Source organism: Alosa pseudoharengus, unplaced genomic scaffold, assembly GCF_046254945.1.
Source record: "Alosa pseudoharengus isolate Yale_2024_CS ecotype anadromous, Long Island Sound unplaced genomic scaffold, YU_APseudo_1.1 YU_APseudo_1.1_scf_7, whole genome shotgun sequence".
In the NCBI taxonomy this organism is placed as follows: domain Eukaryota; kingdom Metazoa; phylum Chordata; class Actinopteri; order Clupeiformes; family Clupeidae; genus Alosa; species Alosa pseudoharengus.
The window spans coordinates 38,381,152-38,402,477 of record NW_027468859.1 but is presented as its reverse complement, the minus strand read 5'-3'; the positions used below and the strand labels follow the sequence as shown (position 1 = coordinate 38,402,477).

At 41.0% G+C, this 21,326-nt stretch overlaps 1 protein-coding gene across 1 annotated transcript; it reads right to left on the bottom strand.

The window, feature by feature from the left end:
- Positions 1-506: 506 nt before the first annotated feature.
- Positions 507-20,297, bottom strand: cd109 (CD109 molecule). Its single transcript, XM_076271981.1, has 33 exons — positions 20,227-20,297; positions 19,648-19,814; positions 19,460-19,488; positions 18,547-18,783; positions 17,974-18,099; positions 17,519-17,558; positions 17,236-17,317; positions 16,972-17,065; positions 16,660-16,804; positions 16,438-16,547; positions 16,033-16,305; positions 14,958-15,056; positions 14,743-14,805; positions 14,300-14,476; positions 13,765-13,917; positions 12,931-13,014; positions 12,728-12,794; positions 12,512-12,620; positions 11,832-11,949; positions 9,531-9,644; positions 9,138-9,356; positions 8,381-8,522; positions 7,121-7,297; positions 6,439-6,520; positions 5,149-5,377; positions 4,681-4,852; positions 4,084-4,274; positions 2,837-2,992; positions 2,657-2,722; positions 1,717-1,853; positions 1,363-1,519; positions 1,066-1,168; positions 507-827 (listed from the first exon to the last, which is right to left on the bottom strand). The coding sequence occupies exons 1-33, from the start codon at positions 20,295-20,297 to the stop codon at positions 622-624; spliced, it is 4,395 nt and encodes a 1,464-aa protein (XP_076128096.1). The 3' UTR covers positions 507-621.
- Positions 20,298-21,326: the final 1,029 nt, after the last annotated feature.

Sequence of the window (21,326 nt, the reverse complement as noted above, 5' to 3'; positions counted from 1 at the left end):
GAGAGGAAAATATCAAGATATCTGCTCCAACTCTGTGGCTCCTGAGGCACTCCATCACACTGGAGTTGCTTTGAAGTCGGACAGTTCTCCCTCTCTTTCTTCCCTCTTTACTCACATCTCAATCCCTTTGATTGTGGGACCGATTTGTTGGCGCTCTTCAGCGGAACCAGAGCAGCATACCTGCTTAAGCGCTGTGATTTACAGAGAGCGCTAAAAGCCGTTCAACATCTCCCTGCTGTCTGTTTGTCTGTCTAACTGTCTTCCTTTTATTTTTATGTGGAAAAAAAGAATCTGGAGAGTTTTGTACAGAGGGAAGACACAAAAGCATATTTGTTTAATTTCAGTTCAGCCTACCCATACTATGGCTTATATTCAGGATAAGACATTATACGTTTCTACGTAAGGTAACAACTGAATAATTCAAATAATTAAAGTGCATTAAAAGTGACTAAAACTCACATGGTACAACAATGTATCCAGATGGCATGAGCCATTTGATTAAACTATGAACATCCCTAGCTATGCTTGCTGCCCTTTTTGGCCCTGTTTGAAATGAGACTGTCTCTTTGTTCTTTTTAAAAACAAAGAAAGGTCCTAAATATGCATGTATACAACAGGTCTTTACAACCAGACATGAGACAGAAGAAGAAGTGCCACAGAGAGAAGGTGGACATCACGCAGGCAGTGCATAGAGGGGGAGGCCGACACATAGTAGTCGTCATAGTCATTGTGAGACCCTCCACACTCACTACAGTCCTCCCCACAGAACATACAGACGGACATGTCCGTCCTCATCCAGGAGTTGTACGTCCTCACCGTCTTCCGTCCTACAAAAAGAAAAAAGAAACAAAAGAGAGAGAGAGAGAAAAAGAGAAGAAATTAATTAATAGACGAGGTCCTGTTTCAAAGTCTACTTTCCTCTTATAGACAGAGGTGTGGTATTACTATATGTAAGAATTAGGATTAGCTATTAAGCAGCACTAATAACCATTAGAGGACTATACGTAGGAAAAAAGGTTATGTATAACTATGACTGGGGAGACTGAGAATAAAATGGCAACCTACGGGGCTCGTAGTAATCGTAGACGACCACAACTGCATCTTGGACTTTGGCCACCTTGTGCTCAAGCAATATGGGGAAGTTAATGCACAATTCCTCTGTGGAAATCTGAAAAGATAAATTTTTAATGAACGAGAAAGAATTTATATTCGCCCTCTACCTCATATTCATGTTTAAATAAATGACATTCAAAACAGAACTCGGTATCAGGACTAACAACATTATCGTCAAGCAAAATTCTGCTAGCTTACAATACGCACTGATTCAACAGTGGTGTTGACGCAATATGTGGCAGAACTCACAGAGTCGAGGTAAAGGATGACTTTTCCCGGTTGGGTCTCTACTTTCCGAACGAGGTCATCCGTCTGGAGGCTATCCTGTGCCAGCACAAAGCCACTCAGAAGCCCCACCTCCAGGATGGCCATACCCGTCCGGTTCAGCCCCAGACCCTCATACAGGCTAGTGGAAGACAGGTCAGGCAAACAGAGATGGGAAGCATTCAACTGAAGCAATAGGTCTCAGTGGTGAATGTCTAGATCATGGAGCTTCCATGCAGAAGAAAAGTGGGAAAATAATTAAACTTCACAAAGGACTTTCTATGGCATTTCATTGCATTGTATTGTGCTGTATTACCCCACAGTCACTAGGTACTTTACCTCACACAAATGAAAAGATGGACATATTTAGTGCCCATGTCGAAGGTGTCTATATACAAGGAGAAGGCCTCGTGCATGTCTGCTCCTCGCCTCCTCCGAGAGAAGCTGCCGCTCTCCACGTTGTAGAACACGGTCATCTGTCAGGCAGAGCCAGAGAGTCAGGAGCCAGCTCATGACAACAAAGGCCTGCTCGGGACTGTAAAACTTTATCAAAGCCAGCTGAGCCACACAAACACCAAAACAATGACATGATTGAGCAGGTCAGACTCGTTTTCAAATATTTATCTGTGACTGATGACTGTTTGAACAAAAAAAAAAAAAAGCGGGTTAAAGGACATTAAGTCATACTAAGGGTGGGGTGGGGTCGTGGGGGTTTCTCGGCTTGTGGGAGGGAAACACCTGTGAGTGGAAACGGCTCGGTCACACAGGGCTGACAGCTGGTTGGTTCCCAATAATGAGCCATCGGATGGAAAAAGGAACCAGCGCCACTCTTTAACCCCCGCAGCCTTTACCCCAGTTATCCTCCGCACAAAAAAACACAAGCTTTTTAATAGAACAAGTAAGCAGAAATGACTTAAGAGGGAGAAGATTATCACACACAGCTGTGGAACTGCTGCTTTCAAGTGCAGTACCTTACTAATTGGAGTCTCCCAGGCACTGGCAAAAAGGCTCTTTGCAGGGAGAACTCCAGCTGCTAATATGGTGCTTGCGAGGGCCAGTTTTTGAAGCAGACACCGTAATCTCCCACCAGTGGGGAGCTCTCCAGAGCATCAAGTCCGTATCTTATGGTCAAAAGAGGCACTGCAGCGGCCCGTTGCATCACGGTCCATAAAAAGCATCAAAACCATATGAGGTGCTCACATCACATTGATGACTTAGATACTGTGTAAGCTCTGGGGCCTGGAGATTATCATGCTCTCTGCCAGTAAAAAACGGATACCTGAAAGAGAGCAAAGCCCTTTCCCTCCGCTGTGACCTGCAGTTGTATGTCTGTCTCCGCCTCGATCTAGAATGAAAACAGAACAGAACCATGTCATTATCAAGGGTTCCAGCTCATTTCACTGCACGAGTAAATAGAAAATGTAAAATTGGGAATTTAATAAACAGCGACAAGGAGGACCTCTTGCGTCTGGTAGAGCCCATAATTAGTCCCATCGATGTTGAATGTGGCCACTGTGTTTAGGGAATCTGTCTGAACCTCTATGTTGAGATCGATGAGTTCCGATCCACTGAAAACGGCATACTCCGCCAGGGCCTGCAGAGCGATAATAGTGTCCTGCAGGGAGAGCAACACGGGCGTTTTATGACGCAAATGACACAGAATTACTGACCGAATCCAGGCACAACAGCTTAAAGCAGGTCAAAAAGGCACACCTGTGCTTATATACTCTTATATACATTTTGAACTTTTAGACTTTTGACCTCACCTGCAACCAATCCACAGTTTTGTCTGAGCGCAGGTGTGCATGCGCAGGTGTGCGCATCCACGAGTCGGTCACGTTCAAGGTATCATGTAAGCGCTGAAAGCAGGTGCTGTTATATGGGTCTCCAGTCCTGGACCCAGATTGCACTCGAATGCTAGCCATTAGGACCCGCAGCTCGTGCGAAGCCTTTAGCGGCATCCAAGCTGGTTGCTTTGAACCCCCCAGCGTTCCCCTTTAAGGCCAGGCCAGCCGCCTCCCTCTCATGACACTGAGGAGAGCAGCTGCTCCCTCCATCTAATCATTCCCCCTCATCTTTCCCCCTCATCTCTCTCTCTCTCTCTCCCTCCCCCCACCTCTCTCTACACACACACACACTCACTCTTCTTTTCTGCTCCATGGAAGAAGTGAGTGCATGAGTCAGTGGGCTGCTGGAAAATCAACAACTCCCCATGTTTCATAAGCCTGATAGTATTTCCTCGATCTTGTAAGATTCATGGCACGGTCCGAGAGCTTTCAGTCCATGCTGTGCCTGTGCCTATATTGCATCTTACTTTTAATAGCCGTCATTGCACACTGTGCTTTTGACAGAGAGCAGGTGCTGCCTAGGCCAAGGACTTTGAGAAACACATGTGGATAGGTCAAAGGTCACAGATAAAAATGTGGTGAAGAGTTTGGGAAGACTTAATAGAGACAGCCCTTTGTTGTAATATGTACAAACCGTGACATCATTTTGTGGCGATTGTCTAAAGAATCTAACATATCTCTTCTCAAAAGTTGTTTTCAATTGAACCTGCTTTTGTACAGAGTACTAAACATCACTCTGGGTTTTTGACAGAAGAGTTGGCATCAAAAAAACAGCTGGATACATAGGGCCATTGGAGGCATAGCATGAACCTGGCAGTGGTAATGGCCTGAGTGGAAAACCGGGTCGTGTGAGACTGACCTGTGTGGAGCCGTAGCCCCCCAGGTGATTCCTCTGCTGGCTGAGCCACTTCATGAGCGGGATGCCCTCCACCAGCAGGCCGAGCCTCCGCAGAGAGAGCAGCACGTAGGCGGCCATCTCGATGTCCGATGAGCGTGGCTGCCAGGACTCCGCAAGCCCAACATCCGGTTTGCTCCACATCGGCACCCCGTCTGCACTCATTCACCCACACACACACACACACACACACACACACACACACACACACACACACACGCACACACACACACACATACTCAGACAATTCTGCAGCTGAGGAGAACAGCTGTGCAAGCAGAAACACATCACATCTATTTTCTTTTTTTAAACCGACAGGCATGGAGGCCTCATTCCGAAATTTATGGGTCCAGCGTGTTTTCGTAAACCTCTGGAAAAACACACAAAACCCACAAACAATTTTGCTCAAACTGTTTTTCCTCATTAATATATGTGGCATGTGGTATATGTGTTTCTACTGTTTTGTCCGCTGAACTAAAAGATCAACCATGTCCAGTCTATGACCAGACTGCAGGCGTGTGGGTGTAGGTGCCTGGGGATCAGTCTCCTGCCGTGACCCACCCGTCTCCACCGCTCTCCCCATCAGCTCATCCAAAGCCGCCCGCGCGCTCCCACTGTTGGTCAGGGACAGAGCGTACGTCACCAGACACAGGCTGTAGTCGCTGGACACCCCATGGGACACCCTGGACTCTAGAAAACTCTGCGCCATGGACACCTGGCTCGTATACATGTTCTGTGAGGGAACATAAAAAGTAATGTGTCCTCGTGAATCATGTGTCAGAAAACAGCGGGACGGAAAGGTGTCCCCACAAATCACGTTCCCCGACACAGTGTCAAGATACGGGTGCGGACAGCGGAAGTCTCAAGAAATCACATGCCTTCACACATTGTCAGAGAATGACTCTGGGCCTGTAGGTCTCCAGGTCCCCGCAAACCACATTGACCAACACAGTGTGTAAGAGTGTGACTGTCCCCGTAAGAATGAACGCCCCCACAAATCACATTCCCCTCAGGTGATGACTCTCCCACCTTGTAAGCGTCATCCTCCAACAGGGCCATGAGCGCGTAGGCTGTGAGGGACACTGGGCCGTCCAGGCCTCCCTGCAACTCTGTGTGGATCACACGGCCAGTCTCGCTGAACTGCCCACTGGGGTCCTGCTGGGCCGTAAGCCACATGGCGGTCCTGTCCAACACCCGCGGATCAATGGGAATGAATGATCGGGCCTGCAGGAAACATCTCAGCACAAACGCCGATAACCTGAACACAAAGGATTTGATTTTGTAAGTCGTGATTCTGATGGCTTCAAATTAAAGTACATATCAAGTCAAGTCATATTTATTTATATAGCACACTTAAACGCAATGTAATTGACCCAAGGTGCTCAGAAATAAAATTAATACAGTAATAAAAACAAAAATATAAATGACAAAATAAAAAATAAAAAATAAAAATACAAAATAATAATAATAATAATAATAATAATAATAATAATAATAATAATAATAATAATAATAGTAGTAGTAGTAATAATAATAATAATAATAAACAGATTATGATTGTAGATAAAAGAACATATGGTTACTGAAACTACTACTACTATAGGCCTAGAGAAAGATAAAGTAAAGTTAAAGATGCCAGTTAATATAATGCAGAAAAGTAATAGAAGATAATAACAAACAAACAAAAAAACAAGGGGAGAAATTAATGGACATTATAGGCCAAAGAAAATAGATGGGTCTTTAAATTTGATTTAGATGGTGGGACAGGGCTTAATTTCTATAGGGAGATTATTCCAGAGTCTAGGGGCAGCAACAGAAAAAGCCCTATCACCTTTAGTTTTTAGGGTTGCATTTGGGACTGATAGAAAATGTTGTGAGGAAGAACTCAGTGGCCTAGAAGGACAGCAGGGACTTAAAAGGTCACAGATATACTGTGGTGCCATTCCATTTAGGGCTTTGAAAACAAAAAGTAAAACTTTAAAATGAATTCTGTATTTGACAGGTAACCAATGGAGTTGGGCCAGCACAGGACTTATGTGCATATGTTTCTTTGTTCCAGTAAGAAGCCTAGCTGCTGCATTTTGGACTAATTGAAGTCTAGCAAGGGTAGATTGGTTCAGACCTAAATACAGAGAGTTACAATAGTTCAGCCTAGATGTAACAAAAGCATGGATTACAGTTTCTAAGTCAGTATATGAGAGCCAGGGCAAATTTAGCTATTTGTCTAGATGTCTTTACATGTGTGAATCTGCACAGCGTGGGCTATTTGGTCAGATGCATAGAGGTACATACGGCAGCACCACGTAGAGAAGGACATACCATGTGCTCCCTGACTGGTCACTGTCACCAAAAGCACTGAAGGATCCATCCATTCTTTGATAGGAGAGCTCACGTTCATAACCTACATAGGTAAAAAAAAAACAAATCACATTTATTTAAGGGCTGAATCCTGAACCCTATACTTGGAAGAGCAAAGGGCCCACAAAGTGTTTCATAGATGGATAGATAGATAGTAAGATAACAAAATGAGTCTGGATTTTCTGAATGTTAAACTTTAACCTGCTGGTGTTAGTAATTTGATTTTACATGGGCACTGTGGGCTCATGTACACACAAAAGGCCATTGTATTTGTCCAGTGTATATCCGGTATTGTTTCCAGATCGTGATTTTTAAGTAGCATTCTTTACAATTTTACCACATTTTTAGGAGATAGCATTTCGTACAATATTTTGGCTTTGGCCCAACATCATCTCCCTGGGAGTTTGTTTCACCTTGATCAAACCTATGTGTCCTTGTTTGTTTCACCTTGATCAAACCCATTTTCTGCCCTCAGTAAAATTTACCCTTTAATGCAACTGTGATGACCATCACCTCGATATTTTGTTTTTAAAAGCAAGCATGGGTATTGGGTTTTGTGGTCTATCATACACGCTACATACATGCCTACAAATCAAAATAGAGTGAAACGACAGGTTTGGATACTGGAGGAAAAACTCTGCACCTTGCATCATGAATGAAATGGCTCGCCCTCTGGTTTTTGAGTCGTCCTGTCCAGTGTTAGCCAAGTACTGCAGGATGTAAATGTTTGGAGCGAAGTTTATCATGTTCTGTTCACCACAGCCATAAGGCATCTGAATGAGAGACTCTAGGCCAGTGATGGATGGTCCGAGGATGTCACCTTTCCACCCACACAAAAAAAAACATAAGAGAAGAGGACTGGTTAAAATAATTGAATGTGGTTCAACGCTAAACAACATAAAAGCAGAGCTACACGAGGACACACTACTTCTGGTTCTGAACTGTAGCCTTCAAGAGGTTCTGACCATTAATGCATTCCTTACTTAATGTTCAAATGAAACATTAACATTTCCAGATAACATTTCCAGTATCATATCATTTCCTTTGTAAAGCTTTTTGCTAATAGACTCTATTGTTTGGAGCTAAGATGATCATGTTTTATTTAGTAGAACCGCACATGTGGACTTGTGTGAGGTCTGTGATTGATGTTTAAAAGATGCAACCTTACAGACCACAAGAGACTCAAACAGGAAAGAGGAGGCTACAAGAAGCCAGCGATCAGAACAAGGCCAAATCACCCCTTGCCTGATAAATCACGCCGTCCTCCACGTCCTCAGAACACACAAGGTGACATACACAAGCAAATAAGCTCAATAGCTCAATAGTGTTGCATTTACATGGCCGGCCACCTAAACAACAGCCGGCCTGTTTACCGCTGTGAGAACAACAATCACAAACAAGCGTGAAGGGAATGCGAAGCTGAGTAGCATAGCGTGTCAGAGATCCGTGCCATTTACTGTCACATGGCTAACAGCAATCACACAGCTGGTAAACATGCAAAACACTCCATTTCTCAGCCTTTGCAATGTCATTTTTTTCTATCCACATTTTTTTCCCCCAACTAGATCTAAATGTTTGATTCAATGTGTTTGTGGCCTAGGCCTATGAAAGTCTTTCCTACAGATGCTGTAAAGTCTCATATTTGGAGGTTAAGAAAGAAAGAAAGAAAGAAAGAAAGAAAGAAAGAAAAGAAAGAAAGAAAGAGAGAAAAAAACACTTCTCTGGAGTGATTGAAAGCTAATCAGATGCTGATGTGGTTCTAAGCCAGGCAGTTTGGGAAATGCTGTGTTTCATTAACCGCAAGCGGTGTGAAATGCATGCTGTTGCAGGGAGGGGTTGTAGAGATGGAAGGGGGTGCTGGAGGAGGAAGAGGAGGGGGTTTCAGACAGATGAGCAGACGTACCGACCGCAGTCACTCGAGCGCTCTCGCTGCCGAGCACCACATCTGGGGGGAAGGTGAAAGAGATCTCCCTGGAAATGGTAGACTGTGTCGGAGGCAGATCCAAGAACAAAGTCTGTGTAAACGACTGCTCGAGTCCTTCAGGCTGTAGAGTAAATAAATAAATAAACAAGTGGAACACAACACCCATAATTCAAATGTCAAATGAGGGCTGCTTTCTCAAACACCGCTCTCTGTTGACAAGGGCAGAGCAGGCCGGAAATCATACTCTCCTAATCATGTATAAAACTTACTAGATACACACACTGGGAGATGCAGAATTAATCGGTTAAATAATGGGGTGATGAGCACAATGACAAAAGCACAATGCTCAATAGCTAAACAAAGGCAAAATAAACTAAGTTTGTTTCTTTCAACAATGATTGAATAATGATGATAAATGTTGCTATTTGGCATTCGTTTCTTAACTGATTCTTTTACATCAGCCCGTCTGATCCTTATTTGACTGTGTTAGTACAGCTCCCTATGCTAGTTTAAATTCTCTTTTTTAGAAAGTGGGGAAAGTTGCTTTATCATTACAGTAATGTATTTTTTACACCCTATCCAAAACTATTCACAATAAAAAAAAAATCTGAAAATAGCATTTCGTAGCATTCCAGAATAATGCTAAGATTTAAAAGTGACAATTAAAACTTCAGCAAAGTGAGAGAAAGCAGAATCTGATGTCTAACTCTAACACTTTCAGAAGTTCATATTCTACCTTGACAAGAACGGTCTTGTACACAGCATCTGAGTTGTAGGAGGAGATGGCCTTGACTAAGATGGGCATCTCCCCCAACACTGTGGGTCTGATGGGGAAAAGCACAGAGGTGCCATTCTCCACACACACAGACACTGTGCGTGTGGAGGCCATAGAGACCCCATCAGTGTCCGGAAAGACAAACTCAAAGGACGCGCTCTCTGCAACTATCACCATGACCTAAGAGAGAGAGAGAGAGAGAGAGAGAGAGAGAGAAAGAGAGAGAGAAGACAGACAGACACAGAGAGACAATAATAAACATTACAGACAACATATTTTCGATATGACGGGCCACATTTCCACAGGACACAGCAATTTGGTATGTGAGGTCACAGACAAGGCCAGAGGACTCACTTCTAGGTCCTCGTCTAAGTAGTTGAAGAGGTTGACCTCCAGGACCAGCAGTTCCCCTCTTATGATGTACGCTGGGAGGTTCAGGGCCAGGAAGAAGTCCCGGAACACTGTGAGCTGTGGACATGGTCAAAAAAACAAAACAAACATTCTTACATTTAAGCAAAAGAGGATAGTTTATGAAAAATAGTGATTGTGATTACTAAATGAATTTAAGAGTTACTAATAATTCGCCAATACTTAGTTTGAGACTTTGAGACTTTAGTTTGAGAGTTTATTATAAATGTCAACACAGATTAAATCATGGCCTCTGTTGGTAACACTCCATAATAAGGTGCCATAATAAATAACAAACTAGTAATTACCTAACCCTTTGTTAATATTTGTTAATTGTTACTAAAATATCTATTTGGCACAAGTTAATAGTTTTTTCATCATTAATTAAATATTAGTTGTTTGCATAAAATCTGTATGTTAATGTTTTAACAAATCTATTAACTAATTTTGTATTAATATTTGTTAATAGTTAAATAAATGTCTTTTTGGCACTAATTAACAGTTATTTCTTACATCATTTAAATGTTAAATGTTTATTTACAAACTATATGCTAATATAAAAGTTAAAGGTGCCATGTGTAAGAATTGAGGTAAAAATATCCAAATAAAAATGAGCTACATGCATCAAAAGAATGCGAAGAAATAAGGGCGATGATGTCATTAAAAAAATGACAAGGTATAGTGCTGCAGAGATATCAACCTGAATTAGCATGCTAAATTACTAGCCACAGCCACACAACAGGTGTATACTCTTTGGTTCAAGTACGCCCACAAGCCGTGCAAGTTATTCATGTATTGCAGTTTGGCTGGCGGTTATGTTGTTCGCATACCGCCTCCCATGGCCAAAACTGGTATTATGACACCTGTCGGGTGTCATAATACCAGTTCAATTAGTTAGTGCAATTCAGTCTAGCAAGAAATTAATGTACATTTAGTTTAGCATTATGTTTATGCATTACCTCTGTATGGTCTACGTCTGTGAGTGTTTAGTCTCAGAATAGCCTATTAATAAACTGTCGTTCTGTGCACCTGAACATTCCATGTCGCATGTCTCCCTTGCTAGTAGGTCTGACAGTGATGGTAGGCCTATAGGAATTATGCATGTAGCCTAATATAGCCCATTCAACTACTTATTTTTATTTTGCTTGTGCATATGCTGTTTTATGTATGCCAGTGCCTGAAGGCCTGTTTTGTTTTAACTTTTCCTAAAGGAATAAATGTGATAAGCCAGTTTTGGTCTCAGTCCCTTCACCGTCTGACTAATAGTTATATATTACTAATATATTAATAAAGCTTAACCAACTTTATTATAAGGGTCCCCCATACTGATAGTTATATATTACCAATATATGAATTAAGCTTAACCAACTTTATTATAAGGGGCCCCACACTGATAGCTATATACTACTAATATATTAATTAAGCTTAACCAACTTTAGTATAAGGGTCCCCCATACTGATAGTTATATATTACTAATATATTAATTAAGCTTAACCAACTTTATTATAAGGGGACCCACGCTTATAGCTATATACTACTAATATATTAATTAAGCTTAACCAACTTAATTGCAAGCGGTTCCGGCGCCGACAAGAGTGGCAGCATGTCAAGGTAACTCCGTGTTTTTTTCTTGAATTTCCCCTTGGGGATCAATAAAGTATCTATCTATCTATTGTAAGGGTCCTATGGGGAGTGGTTCATATTGGGATAGGCAGAAGCACAGTTTAATAACAATTAGTTAAATAATAATAAGTCATTAACTTTTCTATTAACATATAGTTTGTAAATAAACATTTAACATTTAAATGATGTAAGAAATAACTGTTAATTAGTGCCAAAAAGACATTTAGTTAATTATTAACACATATTAATACAATATTAGTTAATAGATTTGCTAAAACATTAACATACAGATTTTATGCAAACAACTAATATTTAATTAATGGTGAAAAAACTATTAACTTGTGCCAAATAGATATGTTAGTAACAATTAACAAATATTAACAAAGGGTTAGGTAATTACTAGTTTGCTATTTATTATGGCACCTTATTATAGAGTGTTACCCATCTATTTTATAAGAAAGCAAGGCTATGCTACGGCAATCTACGACAGTTTCAAGTATGGTCAGACCTGTGAAAGTTCCATTTAATTTATGTAAATGAGCACAGTTAGATATTGATATTTGATGGGAGGAGCAATAATATTGATATTTAATGGGAGGAGCGAGGACAGACTAGCACTTTACCTCTGCTGGGGAGTTGACGATCCCCAGGCCCAGCGTCTCGGACATGACGAAAGCAGTGGCCACCCAGGATGTGATGCTATCTGGCACAGTCACAGAGAAATTTTTCCCCGTGGAGCCACTGAGGAAAAACACGTGGAAGAGACTGAGTAAAATAAACACTAACTTCCTGAATAAAGCCATTGTGTTGATTTAAGCTGTATACAGATATACGTTTTACCCTGTTGTATATTGCGTACTGGTAGGGAAGTGTCGCCACCCAAAGGTGAACAGCACATTCACATTATGAATCACATTTATAGTCACAATGGCAAGGAATCTAATGGTGTGCGGTCTCCCAATGTTGCATAATATGTCCCCTCCAGCTGCTGCACACCCTTATGCAAATGAATTGAAAGAAAATGTGATTTCCCCTGAATCGCAATATAATCCCATTTCACATGCCGAAAAATCAGAATCAGATCGTGCTTTAATCAGAAATAAGAATGAAGAAAAGAAATGCATTCCCATGTATAGCCCACCTGCATGCATAAACATCAGTTAATAGGAGGGAAATTACGCTAGTTTGTCGCTTACACTAGCTGTGGCATGTTGACCTGCTATAACATCTCGTTGACATGTGATATACTGTATGATATGAGTGATTATGAGTGAGTGTGTGTCTGGCGTTTCCTTTTATTCACCCGAGGTCAGTGTCCAACCAAAGCCACGTCTCTGGGAAATTCTGCCGCACCACTACATCGTCATTCATCGGAACGTCCATCTCCTCATTGTACATCACTATCTCCCCTGCTGTTGGATAGAAGTCGGTCAGCAATTTTTTTTCCAAAAATACCAAATCATGGTGAAGATATGAGAACTGAAATGCCCATTCAGATGTATCCCTTATAAAAACTTACGGAACTCTGGCCTCCAGTCGGTCCTCCTGTCTAAATTCGCGTCAGTGAGCACCATGAGATTAGAACCCTGGGACAGTCACAAAAGTCTCAGAACAATGCATTTCACATGCACATTGTTTAAGTCCACACAATGCCACTGAATACTTCTCAGATAGGTGATAGCCTACACATAAGATGGATTACTCAGGGAAGCTAGACTCTACCGTAAAGACTGAGTATGGATCTCCCATTTTCTTCACATCCGTGGAGCCTCCGCCCATGTTGTAGTGAGCCAGTTCCTCCAGAACCTACACAAACAAAAACAAAAAATGTCCCCACTTTAACTAAATCCATTCATATAACAACCTTTGTAGAGAGAAAACAGAGGACTTGACAAAAGACTCCATTTTGTTCTAGATGAAAAACCTCTTGTTTGGTTGCTGAAAAACAGCGTCTTCTCTGCCTTTTCTTTTACACCTAAATGATACTTGGGTGGGAGCTGGTCCTTGGGTTACACACAGGGGAAAAGCACTGAAACCGATACAACATAAATCTAGTTGAAAAAACAAGAGGATAAAAAATCCTTCAAAATGTTGCAAAGAGTTGCAAATACTGACAAATAAACAGTTTAACTGGGATTAGTGATTAGGGGATGACTATAGAGCAAAAGAAAAGAAAGAAATATGACTAGGCCCAGTTATGTCTTTTTGTTCAGTATTACAACAGTAGGCAGATAAAAAGGAAAATGCCTGAGTCATGCATGCCCTAAACAACTGAAGGGAGTTTTTGTTCACTTTTGTTACATGGTAAAGGGCTGTCTGTAAATTATGAGAATGCGATAAAAGACATACACACACTGCCCTGTTCTCACTGTTCTCACCAACACTTACACCATAATGGAACTCAATACTACCACCTGTGTCTTATCTCTCATCTTTGCAATAGGGCAAAAAGTAGTTAGCTAAAGAAGCAAGTTGGAAAGACTGACAATAGAGCTGTTCCCTGTTTTTAAAATGTAATCAAGCACATTTAAGTTGTTTGGTGAGAGACTTCCTCACCTTGTCCTGTGTGATGTCATTGTCATCCTCGGGCTGATGTGTGGCCTTGTCCACGACCAGGATGCCCACCACCGATCCTGGCTCGGACACGGACACGCCCAGCCTCACCTCTTCACCGGGCTCCACTCTGTCTCGGCTCCACGACAGAGACACCTACAGTCGCACAGAATGGATATTCAAGCTCTCACCGAGGATGCATTAAAACAGCTGTTTACTTTAGTAAATGTGCACATTAAGGTTACATCTCCCCACAGTTTTGTTTTTATTTTGTTTAGGTTATGTAATGGCCACAATCATGACTGCCATTGTGACACATGTCATCCCAAAGCGAAAACTGTCTTTGGATTTGGATTTCATTGTTCTGTGCAATTTCCTAGCATCTGTCATTTGCTAAGTTACTGTGTTCCTCATTAGTATTGACAAAGCCAAATCCACAAACCACATCCATGAAGTGGAACTGAGGTGATGACAGCTAGAAGAAAAAGAGCACACAAGGCTTCAGTTCACAAGAGTCTTCCACAAATGAGGACATTACCGTGTTTCTCAGGACTTGGGGGACGGGAACACGTAGCACGTCGTTGATGATTTCTCCATCAGGCCTGATACAATACACCAGCACACATGCCTCAGGGGCCCAGGATTCGTCTGGGGTCAGAGAGAAAGAACTGGAGCTCTCCGTTCCTGCTGACAGCAGTTGGCCTCGGCCTAATACCTGAGGACAGGGGGAATACGCCACAAATGAGTGCTATATCTCCACTAGCAGTCTTCAGAGGTTGAACTCTGAGGGTTTGTCAGACAATGTCAGGGATGTTGGGTTCCAGAGATGGTAGAATTTTAGAACACAATATACACATTCAAGAACTTTCAATGACTTGTCTATGTCTATTCAAACACTTTGAATGGCCTTGATTATATATAATATTATATTATATATTATATGATATATATTATATATTAAAGAATGTTGGTTGTACTAACCAGGTAATGAAACTCATTTAATGGAAAACTGCTCAGGACAGTGAGCTGTAAGCGATGTCCTATCTGGAAGAAACAATATAATTTACAATCATGAAATATTATGATTAAACAGATCATACAATTTCAGATATAATATTATGAAAAATAAAACCTTTTTATCTTCCTACCTACATTATCTATCTATCTACTATATCTATCTCCAAAACCAATAATACCTTCGGGTCACCATGTCTGTGTAGTTGAATGTAGGACTGACTTGGTGAGGAGTAGGTGTTATACAGCTGAAGTCCCTTGTGGGCATCCTCAAACCAAGCCTATGGAAACAGACAGGGTGGGTAGATGGATATGAGAGAGAGACAGCACAAAAATTGCACAAAGCCATGCATGTGGTTCTTCTGTAGAACTCCATTAGCTTAGCCTGGGTATACAGTATATTACAGTTTTTCTCAGTCGCTTTGGTGCTTTTCTCACATCACTATTGACATTTGCACAGCAGTTAGTGCATTTCTCAAAACAATTAGTGCAAACTGCAAAACCTAGTGGATAACCTGCGAAAGCACGTCACTTGCTCAAAATGGATAGTCCACTCCTCAAAAGCAAGTATTTATGTCAATGAAACTGCCAGTGTCATCAAAATGAGAAGTCTTGACACCATCGTTTATGAACAAGATAGTCAAATGGCTTTGTCATGTTTTCATTACGACAGTTTATGCTGTCAGTGTTTTCCCATGCAAAAAAAGGTCAGAACTCGGTGACACTACCTGAAAATGCTCAAGACAGCACTATACAGTACTTGTACAGACATTTGAAAACTACAGTAAAGTTACACACTGCTGTAGTTAGGAGAGTAAGTGAGTACAAGACACTGAATATGTATGTTTCACAGTTTTACTGTATGCTCTTTGCAATTCTACAGCATTGTGACAGAATTTGATAACTAATTCACCAGTTTTGTATGTAATGACTCAAGCAATGAAATGAAGACTATTAGTTTTATTGGGAACGACTATTCAGCATCCATAAGTATAGTTAATTTTGACTGACACGACAAAGTAACTGATACATGTTCAAAAGCATTTGCAATTTGTTCAGAGGAAGGAGAAATTGCTACTATGATGTGCACAAATGACTAAATGTTGTGGAGGTTGAACTAATAGTTATGAGAATTTTCATTCTGATCTGAGAAAAGCACCAAAGCGACTGAGAAAAACTGTATTAGTAGGGCTGTAACGGCTAAACTGGAAACCTTAACCTAGGCAGTTTCAGTGGGAAAGTTCTCTTCTCCCTCACCTCAATGTTGAGTGTGGCGACCTTGTCCGAGAGCCGGACGTGGAAGGGTACAATTCCATCAGCTGGAACTGGAATACTCATCTCTATGACGGGAATCTCCTCGGATGGACCCGGGTAGTCCATGGACATGTTATGCATCCGGGGAACCAGGATGTCGAGATCTTCCTGTCTCCAGCTCCAAGGGCTCCTCTTCTGCTGAGAGATGGACAGTCGCAACATCTTCCCCTGGTCCTCCATACTAAGGGGGCTGCGGTCATAGGTAGACACTTTCACCTGCGAGAGATGAGGTGGATGTCCATTGAAAGCCCCAAACATCTTCATTTCTGATTGACTGCATCTTCAAATGAAAACATGCTCATTAATCTTCAAAGCTTTAGCACCTGCTTTTGAGGAATATCTACAGACCTGAGCTGAGAAGTTCAATGACGGCTTGATAATATTGGGGTATCCGTGAAACGCAAGTTTGTACTGGCATTTCACCAAAGTAACAACTACGTTCCTGTGATATGTCAGCCCTAGAAGAAGACATAAGGTACATTTTGTGTTCAGATAGTTCTCAAAAGTGAGTTCCCAAATGATACATGCTGAAAGACCAAGGCATCCACTAAGCCAATATAACTGAGTCACCTGTAGTGTAGTCAGTGACAGACACTGTGATGTTAACATACTCGTCTCCCCCATAGCCCTCATAGTACTGATACATGTAGTCTGCTGAGCGTTTAGACTCTGTGTAGTCCGGCATGTAGAATGTGAACTCGGCTGTACCATCAATCTGTGGGTTGGTAAATTATAAAACTTCCCTAATCCGTTTAGGCTTCATTATACAGACATATCAATCATTCAGACTGTAAGGCAAATGTGTTAACCATAAACACAATGTGATCACCCACAGGCTAAAAAATGACAGAAGGCAACAGTTGTTTGTTCTTTCAAATGTACCTCTTTTTCCTCGTGATAGTCCACGTCAATGCCATGGAAAAAATGTGTGTATGTTATGTTCAGGTGCCCATACACTGGTTTTCCATACATATATCTGCAGAAGCACACAAAATACATTTTAGACCACAATGTCACTAGAGAAGAAGAGGAAGGATGGTTTATAAAAACAAAACAAAAAAATTCAAGACTACCTCAAACCACAAGGAATAACTTTGTGTGTGTGTGTGTGTGTGGGGGGGGGCAAGCATGTGTAAAACTACTTACTGAGCATGTACTGTTCCACTGAACGGTTCATATTGCAGCATAACCTCAGGAACTTCTACCTTTATCTCAAAATTAGGTAGAACTGCACAAAAACACACACATGGTTCACTGCTGGAATAGAGCCATGTATGGTAACCACACCCTAACACAAATGTCCACTGAGGAAAACTATAGTTTTACTTTGTTTTGAAAGAAGTGATAAATGTTTGTTCTGTTTATGCGGCCTGTATGCCTGTTTTATGATTCATCTCTTAAAGTTCTGTGCTGTAAATAGTCAGCTTACCGTAGTGATTTACATGAAAGTGTTTCTCCTTTGTGGCTTCCTGTGTACACAAACATGGAGAGATTGAGGAAGGTCGGCATAATCTTTACCCAAACATCCAAAACACAACCATTCGTTTGCAATTATGTCGTTCTGGAGTATTTATTTAACATGTGTTTTGTGTAACACTCATTTCAGAATTTCATGATGGTTTGTCTTGATCATGCTAGCAAAACAACACAAAACAAAAAAATTAGGCCTTTGAGCTTAACAATAGGAGATGCATTAAAAAGGCCATTATGATAACAGCATCCACATGCTGTACCTCTTTGGACTGACTAAAGCTTTTAAAAATGTATGAAATCGTCACTTTTATTTAGAAAAAACATTATTTTTTTAATGTTTTTAGGAAAAGTTTACTTTTTAAAAAACCTACATGTGGAAAATAACAGTGCCTCGCTTGACGGTGTACTCACATTGACTGTTGTCATGATTGTCCACATGCCAAGGGGTGGGTTCTGGGAGAGCTGAAACTCTTTGGATATGATACCCAAGACGCTGTCCACAGAAAGCCACTGTCGTATCATGTTCCCTCTCGGGTCCTGGCCCCCAGGATCAACACAACAAACAGGTTTTAGGAGGAAGCCTCTCCTCTGAGCCATTCATGGGTTTGTCACAGAACCGGACTCCCATCACAATGCGGTCTCCCACCACAGTAGGCTACAAGCATAGCAATACACACTTTCCCCCCTGGCTAATTTCACATAACACCAGGAAGCTTGCAGTCATACATGCAGTTTTTACATTCATCATTTTGAAACTGTTTATGTCCAAACTGACAACAATCCAATAAAAGCATACATTGTATTTAAGTTGTCTATGATTCTTCACTTTCTCACCTGAAACTGCGTCAAACTAGAAGACAAATCTAGATGTTTGCATCTATCTAAATTAGTCTTATTAGTCTACAGTATGTATGTTACGCCCATCATCATATCTTTATCTCTCTCACTCTCTCTCTCTGTAAACACACACACACACACACACACCTTTATGACCATGTCTACTTGGCTCTCAAAAGGTTGGCCATCTGGATGTATGGACACAGCCCGGATCTTCACCACCTGCCCAGGCTTGTAATTGGGCTTGTCCGTCTGAATGAAGGTGGACGAGCTTCTGGGGCTGAATCTTAGATAGGTGGAGTTGGTAAATACCACACTGCCTCCATCGTAGCCCTTGATAACCAGTTCATAGGGATGCCAGTAGCTCATATCACTCTTAGGGACCTATGGAAAATGACCACAATCATACCTATTAAATAAATGCTATTTATAGACAGAAAAAAAACATGTCAATAAGCAAATGTACATTGTAAATAAAAGAATCTCAAATTAGTCTACATACATTTTATTGCGCTACTGTGATTTCTCGTCGGGCAACTAATTTGTCCCTTTCTTCTCATTTCAGTGTAGTTCTTTTTTAAAGGGGGAGGGCATTATGCAGAGGCACATTCATGTTAACTGATATGCTGGCTGTTGTTTAGGTTGTGACAATAGATCATTGCAACAGCAGAATTCCCTCTTGAGCTTCAAGACAGTAAAGACACACTGCTCAAATCCACAAAGCTCTCTCTGAGCTTCAATTCACTGCCCAAGGATTAGTAGGTGAAATCATTTTGCCACCCGATCAACCTTGACATTTCCTTCATAAGGGATGATAACCAAATTCTGCAGTTTTTTATTGACACTGGGCATCATGAAAGTTCTGACCTTTAGACAAACAAAACCACCCATGATAAACCATGACACAATACTTCTAGAAGACCTAATCCTGACAACAATGGTTCTGGCCAGACATTTTCTCACGAGAGGCACATACTTTTAAATAAGAGATTATGGCAGATTAAGGACTTTCAAGATGGGACTGAGGAGAGGAAAAGATTGAGAGCATAAGTTTACTTACAGCAGGTAACTCTTGCAACCCAGTGGAACCTTACAAATAAATAAAAAAAAAATTATAAAGCTTCAACAATTTCACACATATGAATATGACTGGATATCTATAATATCAAAATACCAATTTTCGTACCCTGAAATAGTGCAGTAATGAGAAAACAACATGTGCTATGGTAATAATAAAAAAAGGCTTACCTCCGGGAATGATGTTCTCTGTCTTGGATATACTCATGTTTAGATTGAAGATCTCAGACACCACACGGACAGGTGAGTCTCTCAGGACAGTGACGGAGAGTGAAGTTGGGATGCCATAGCGCAGCACCCTAGGTCCTGTGATGAGGTACGATGGACTAGAACTGGGACTAGTGGAAACAAATAACAAATAAATATTACTGAGAGAATTCTGGAAATAATATCCACATCTTATGAGGATCTGGGAATAAAATCCCAATGCAATAAAGAAGGGTTTTAAAATTGAAGTGCTACAAAATTACTAACTTCTGAAATTGCTATTACTACACAATTGCTATTATTACAGCACTGTATTGGATTGGTATGGTGTATCTAGGCTTAACATTGCAGGAAGGATACAGTTTAAAGTGACCTATTAAAAAAACAGTTGCACAGTGGTCTGACAAAATGTCATAAAGAAGGCATAGGAGGAGTAACTGCCATTTTAATACACCCCCCTCTAAAATCTACATATCTTCTTTCTAAGTCAAACAGAAATGCATTGTAAAACATAAAACAAAAACAAAGGATAAACAGGCCTACCTTTGAGTGGTCTGTGCTCCACTAAAACATACGAAAAATCCAAATAGCCCAAATACTTGAAGCCACTCCATTTGCAGCTTCCCTCATCTATGTTGTTTTGTGAATGTGTAACCAAAGACATGGCAGGATGCTTTTCACACCAACTAACGATGACCCCACCTATACCTGCCCAGAGGTAGGCCTTCCCAGGCAAAATAGGCATATCAAATGAACCTTTTATGGAAGGATGCATTTAACCAAAGGGTAATTTCAGTGAGCACCATTACTGGCTACATTTCTCAGTGGCAGTAGCCTAAATATCTGAAAGACAGTATAGTTATATATGGATATAGTAGTAGGCCTAAGTATCTGGAAATAACAAGATCATTAAAAACAGCAATTTTGTCACATAGCCTACATAGGCATTGCATGTGTATTTGCAAAGCAGATTGTTGTAGGCCTAAACGTAATCCAGCACAATGTTGGTAATCAGGGTTCACTTCAAACACTTGCAAAGAAACTTATAGTCAGGTAGAACCCCAGGATAGGTGTGACATAAGGTACTAATGCAATTTTTTTGCATAAATTGATAGTTTAGGGGGTGTAGACTCAGAATCTGACGGGTGCCGCTCCGGCACCCTTGAGCATTTTTTTTAATGACCACGCCCCCTTTTTTTGACCATAAAAAATAACTAGATGCACATTACTGTATAAACCCATCATGTATGGTATCAAATTAAAGCTCTTCACAAACAGAAATCAATTATGTCAATAAAACAAGCTAAACATTATTTCAAGTCCCTCCAGAGAACATAATAACTCTAAAGCCTGGTAAGGTCACACCGCTGAAATGGTAGGCTGAGCAACAAATTGTATCAACCCTCAACAATTAGTCAAATAGACAAAGTTATAAGGAACAAAGTAGAACTTTCTCACAGATTCTGAAAGCAACTATATACAGAACATGTTGCCAGGCTGGCCTGGTACACATCACAAACATCAAATGTCTCCAAAAAACATTCATTCAATCCGACATTTCTCCCTCGCTGTCATCAGTATCCTCCACTGAAAGTGTAGCCATCTTCAAATTTTTATTTGCACATGTTCACCACCTTTGCCAT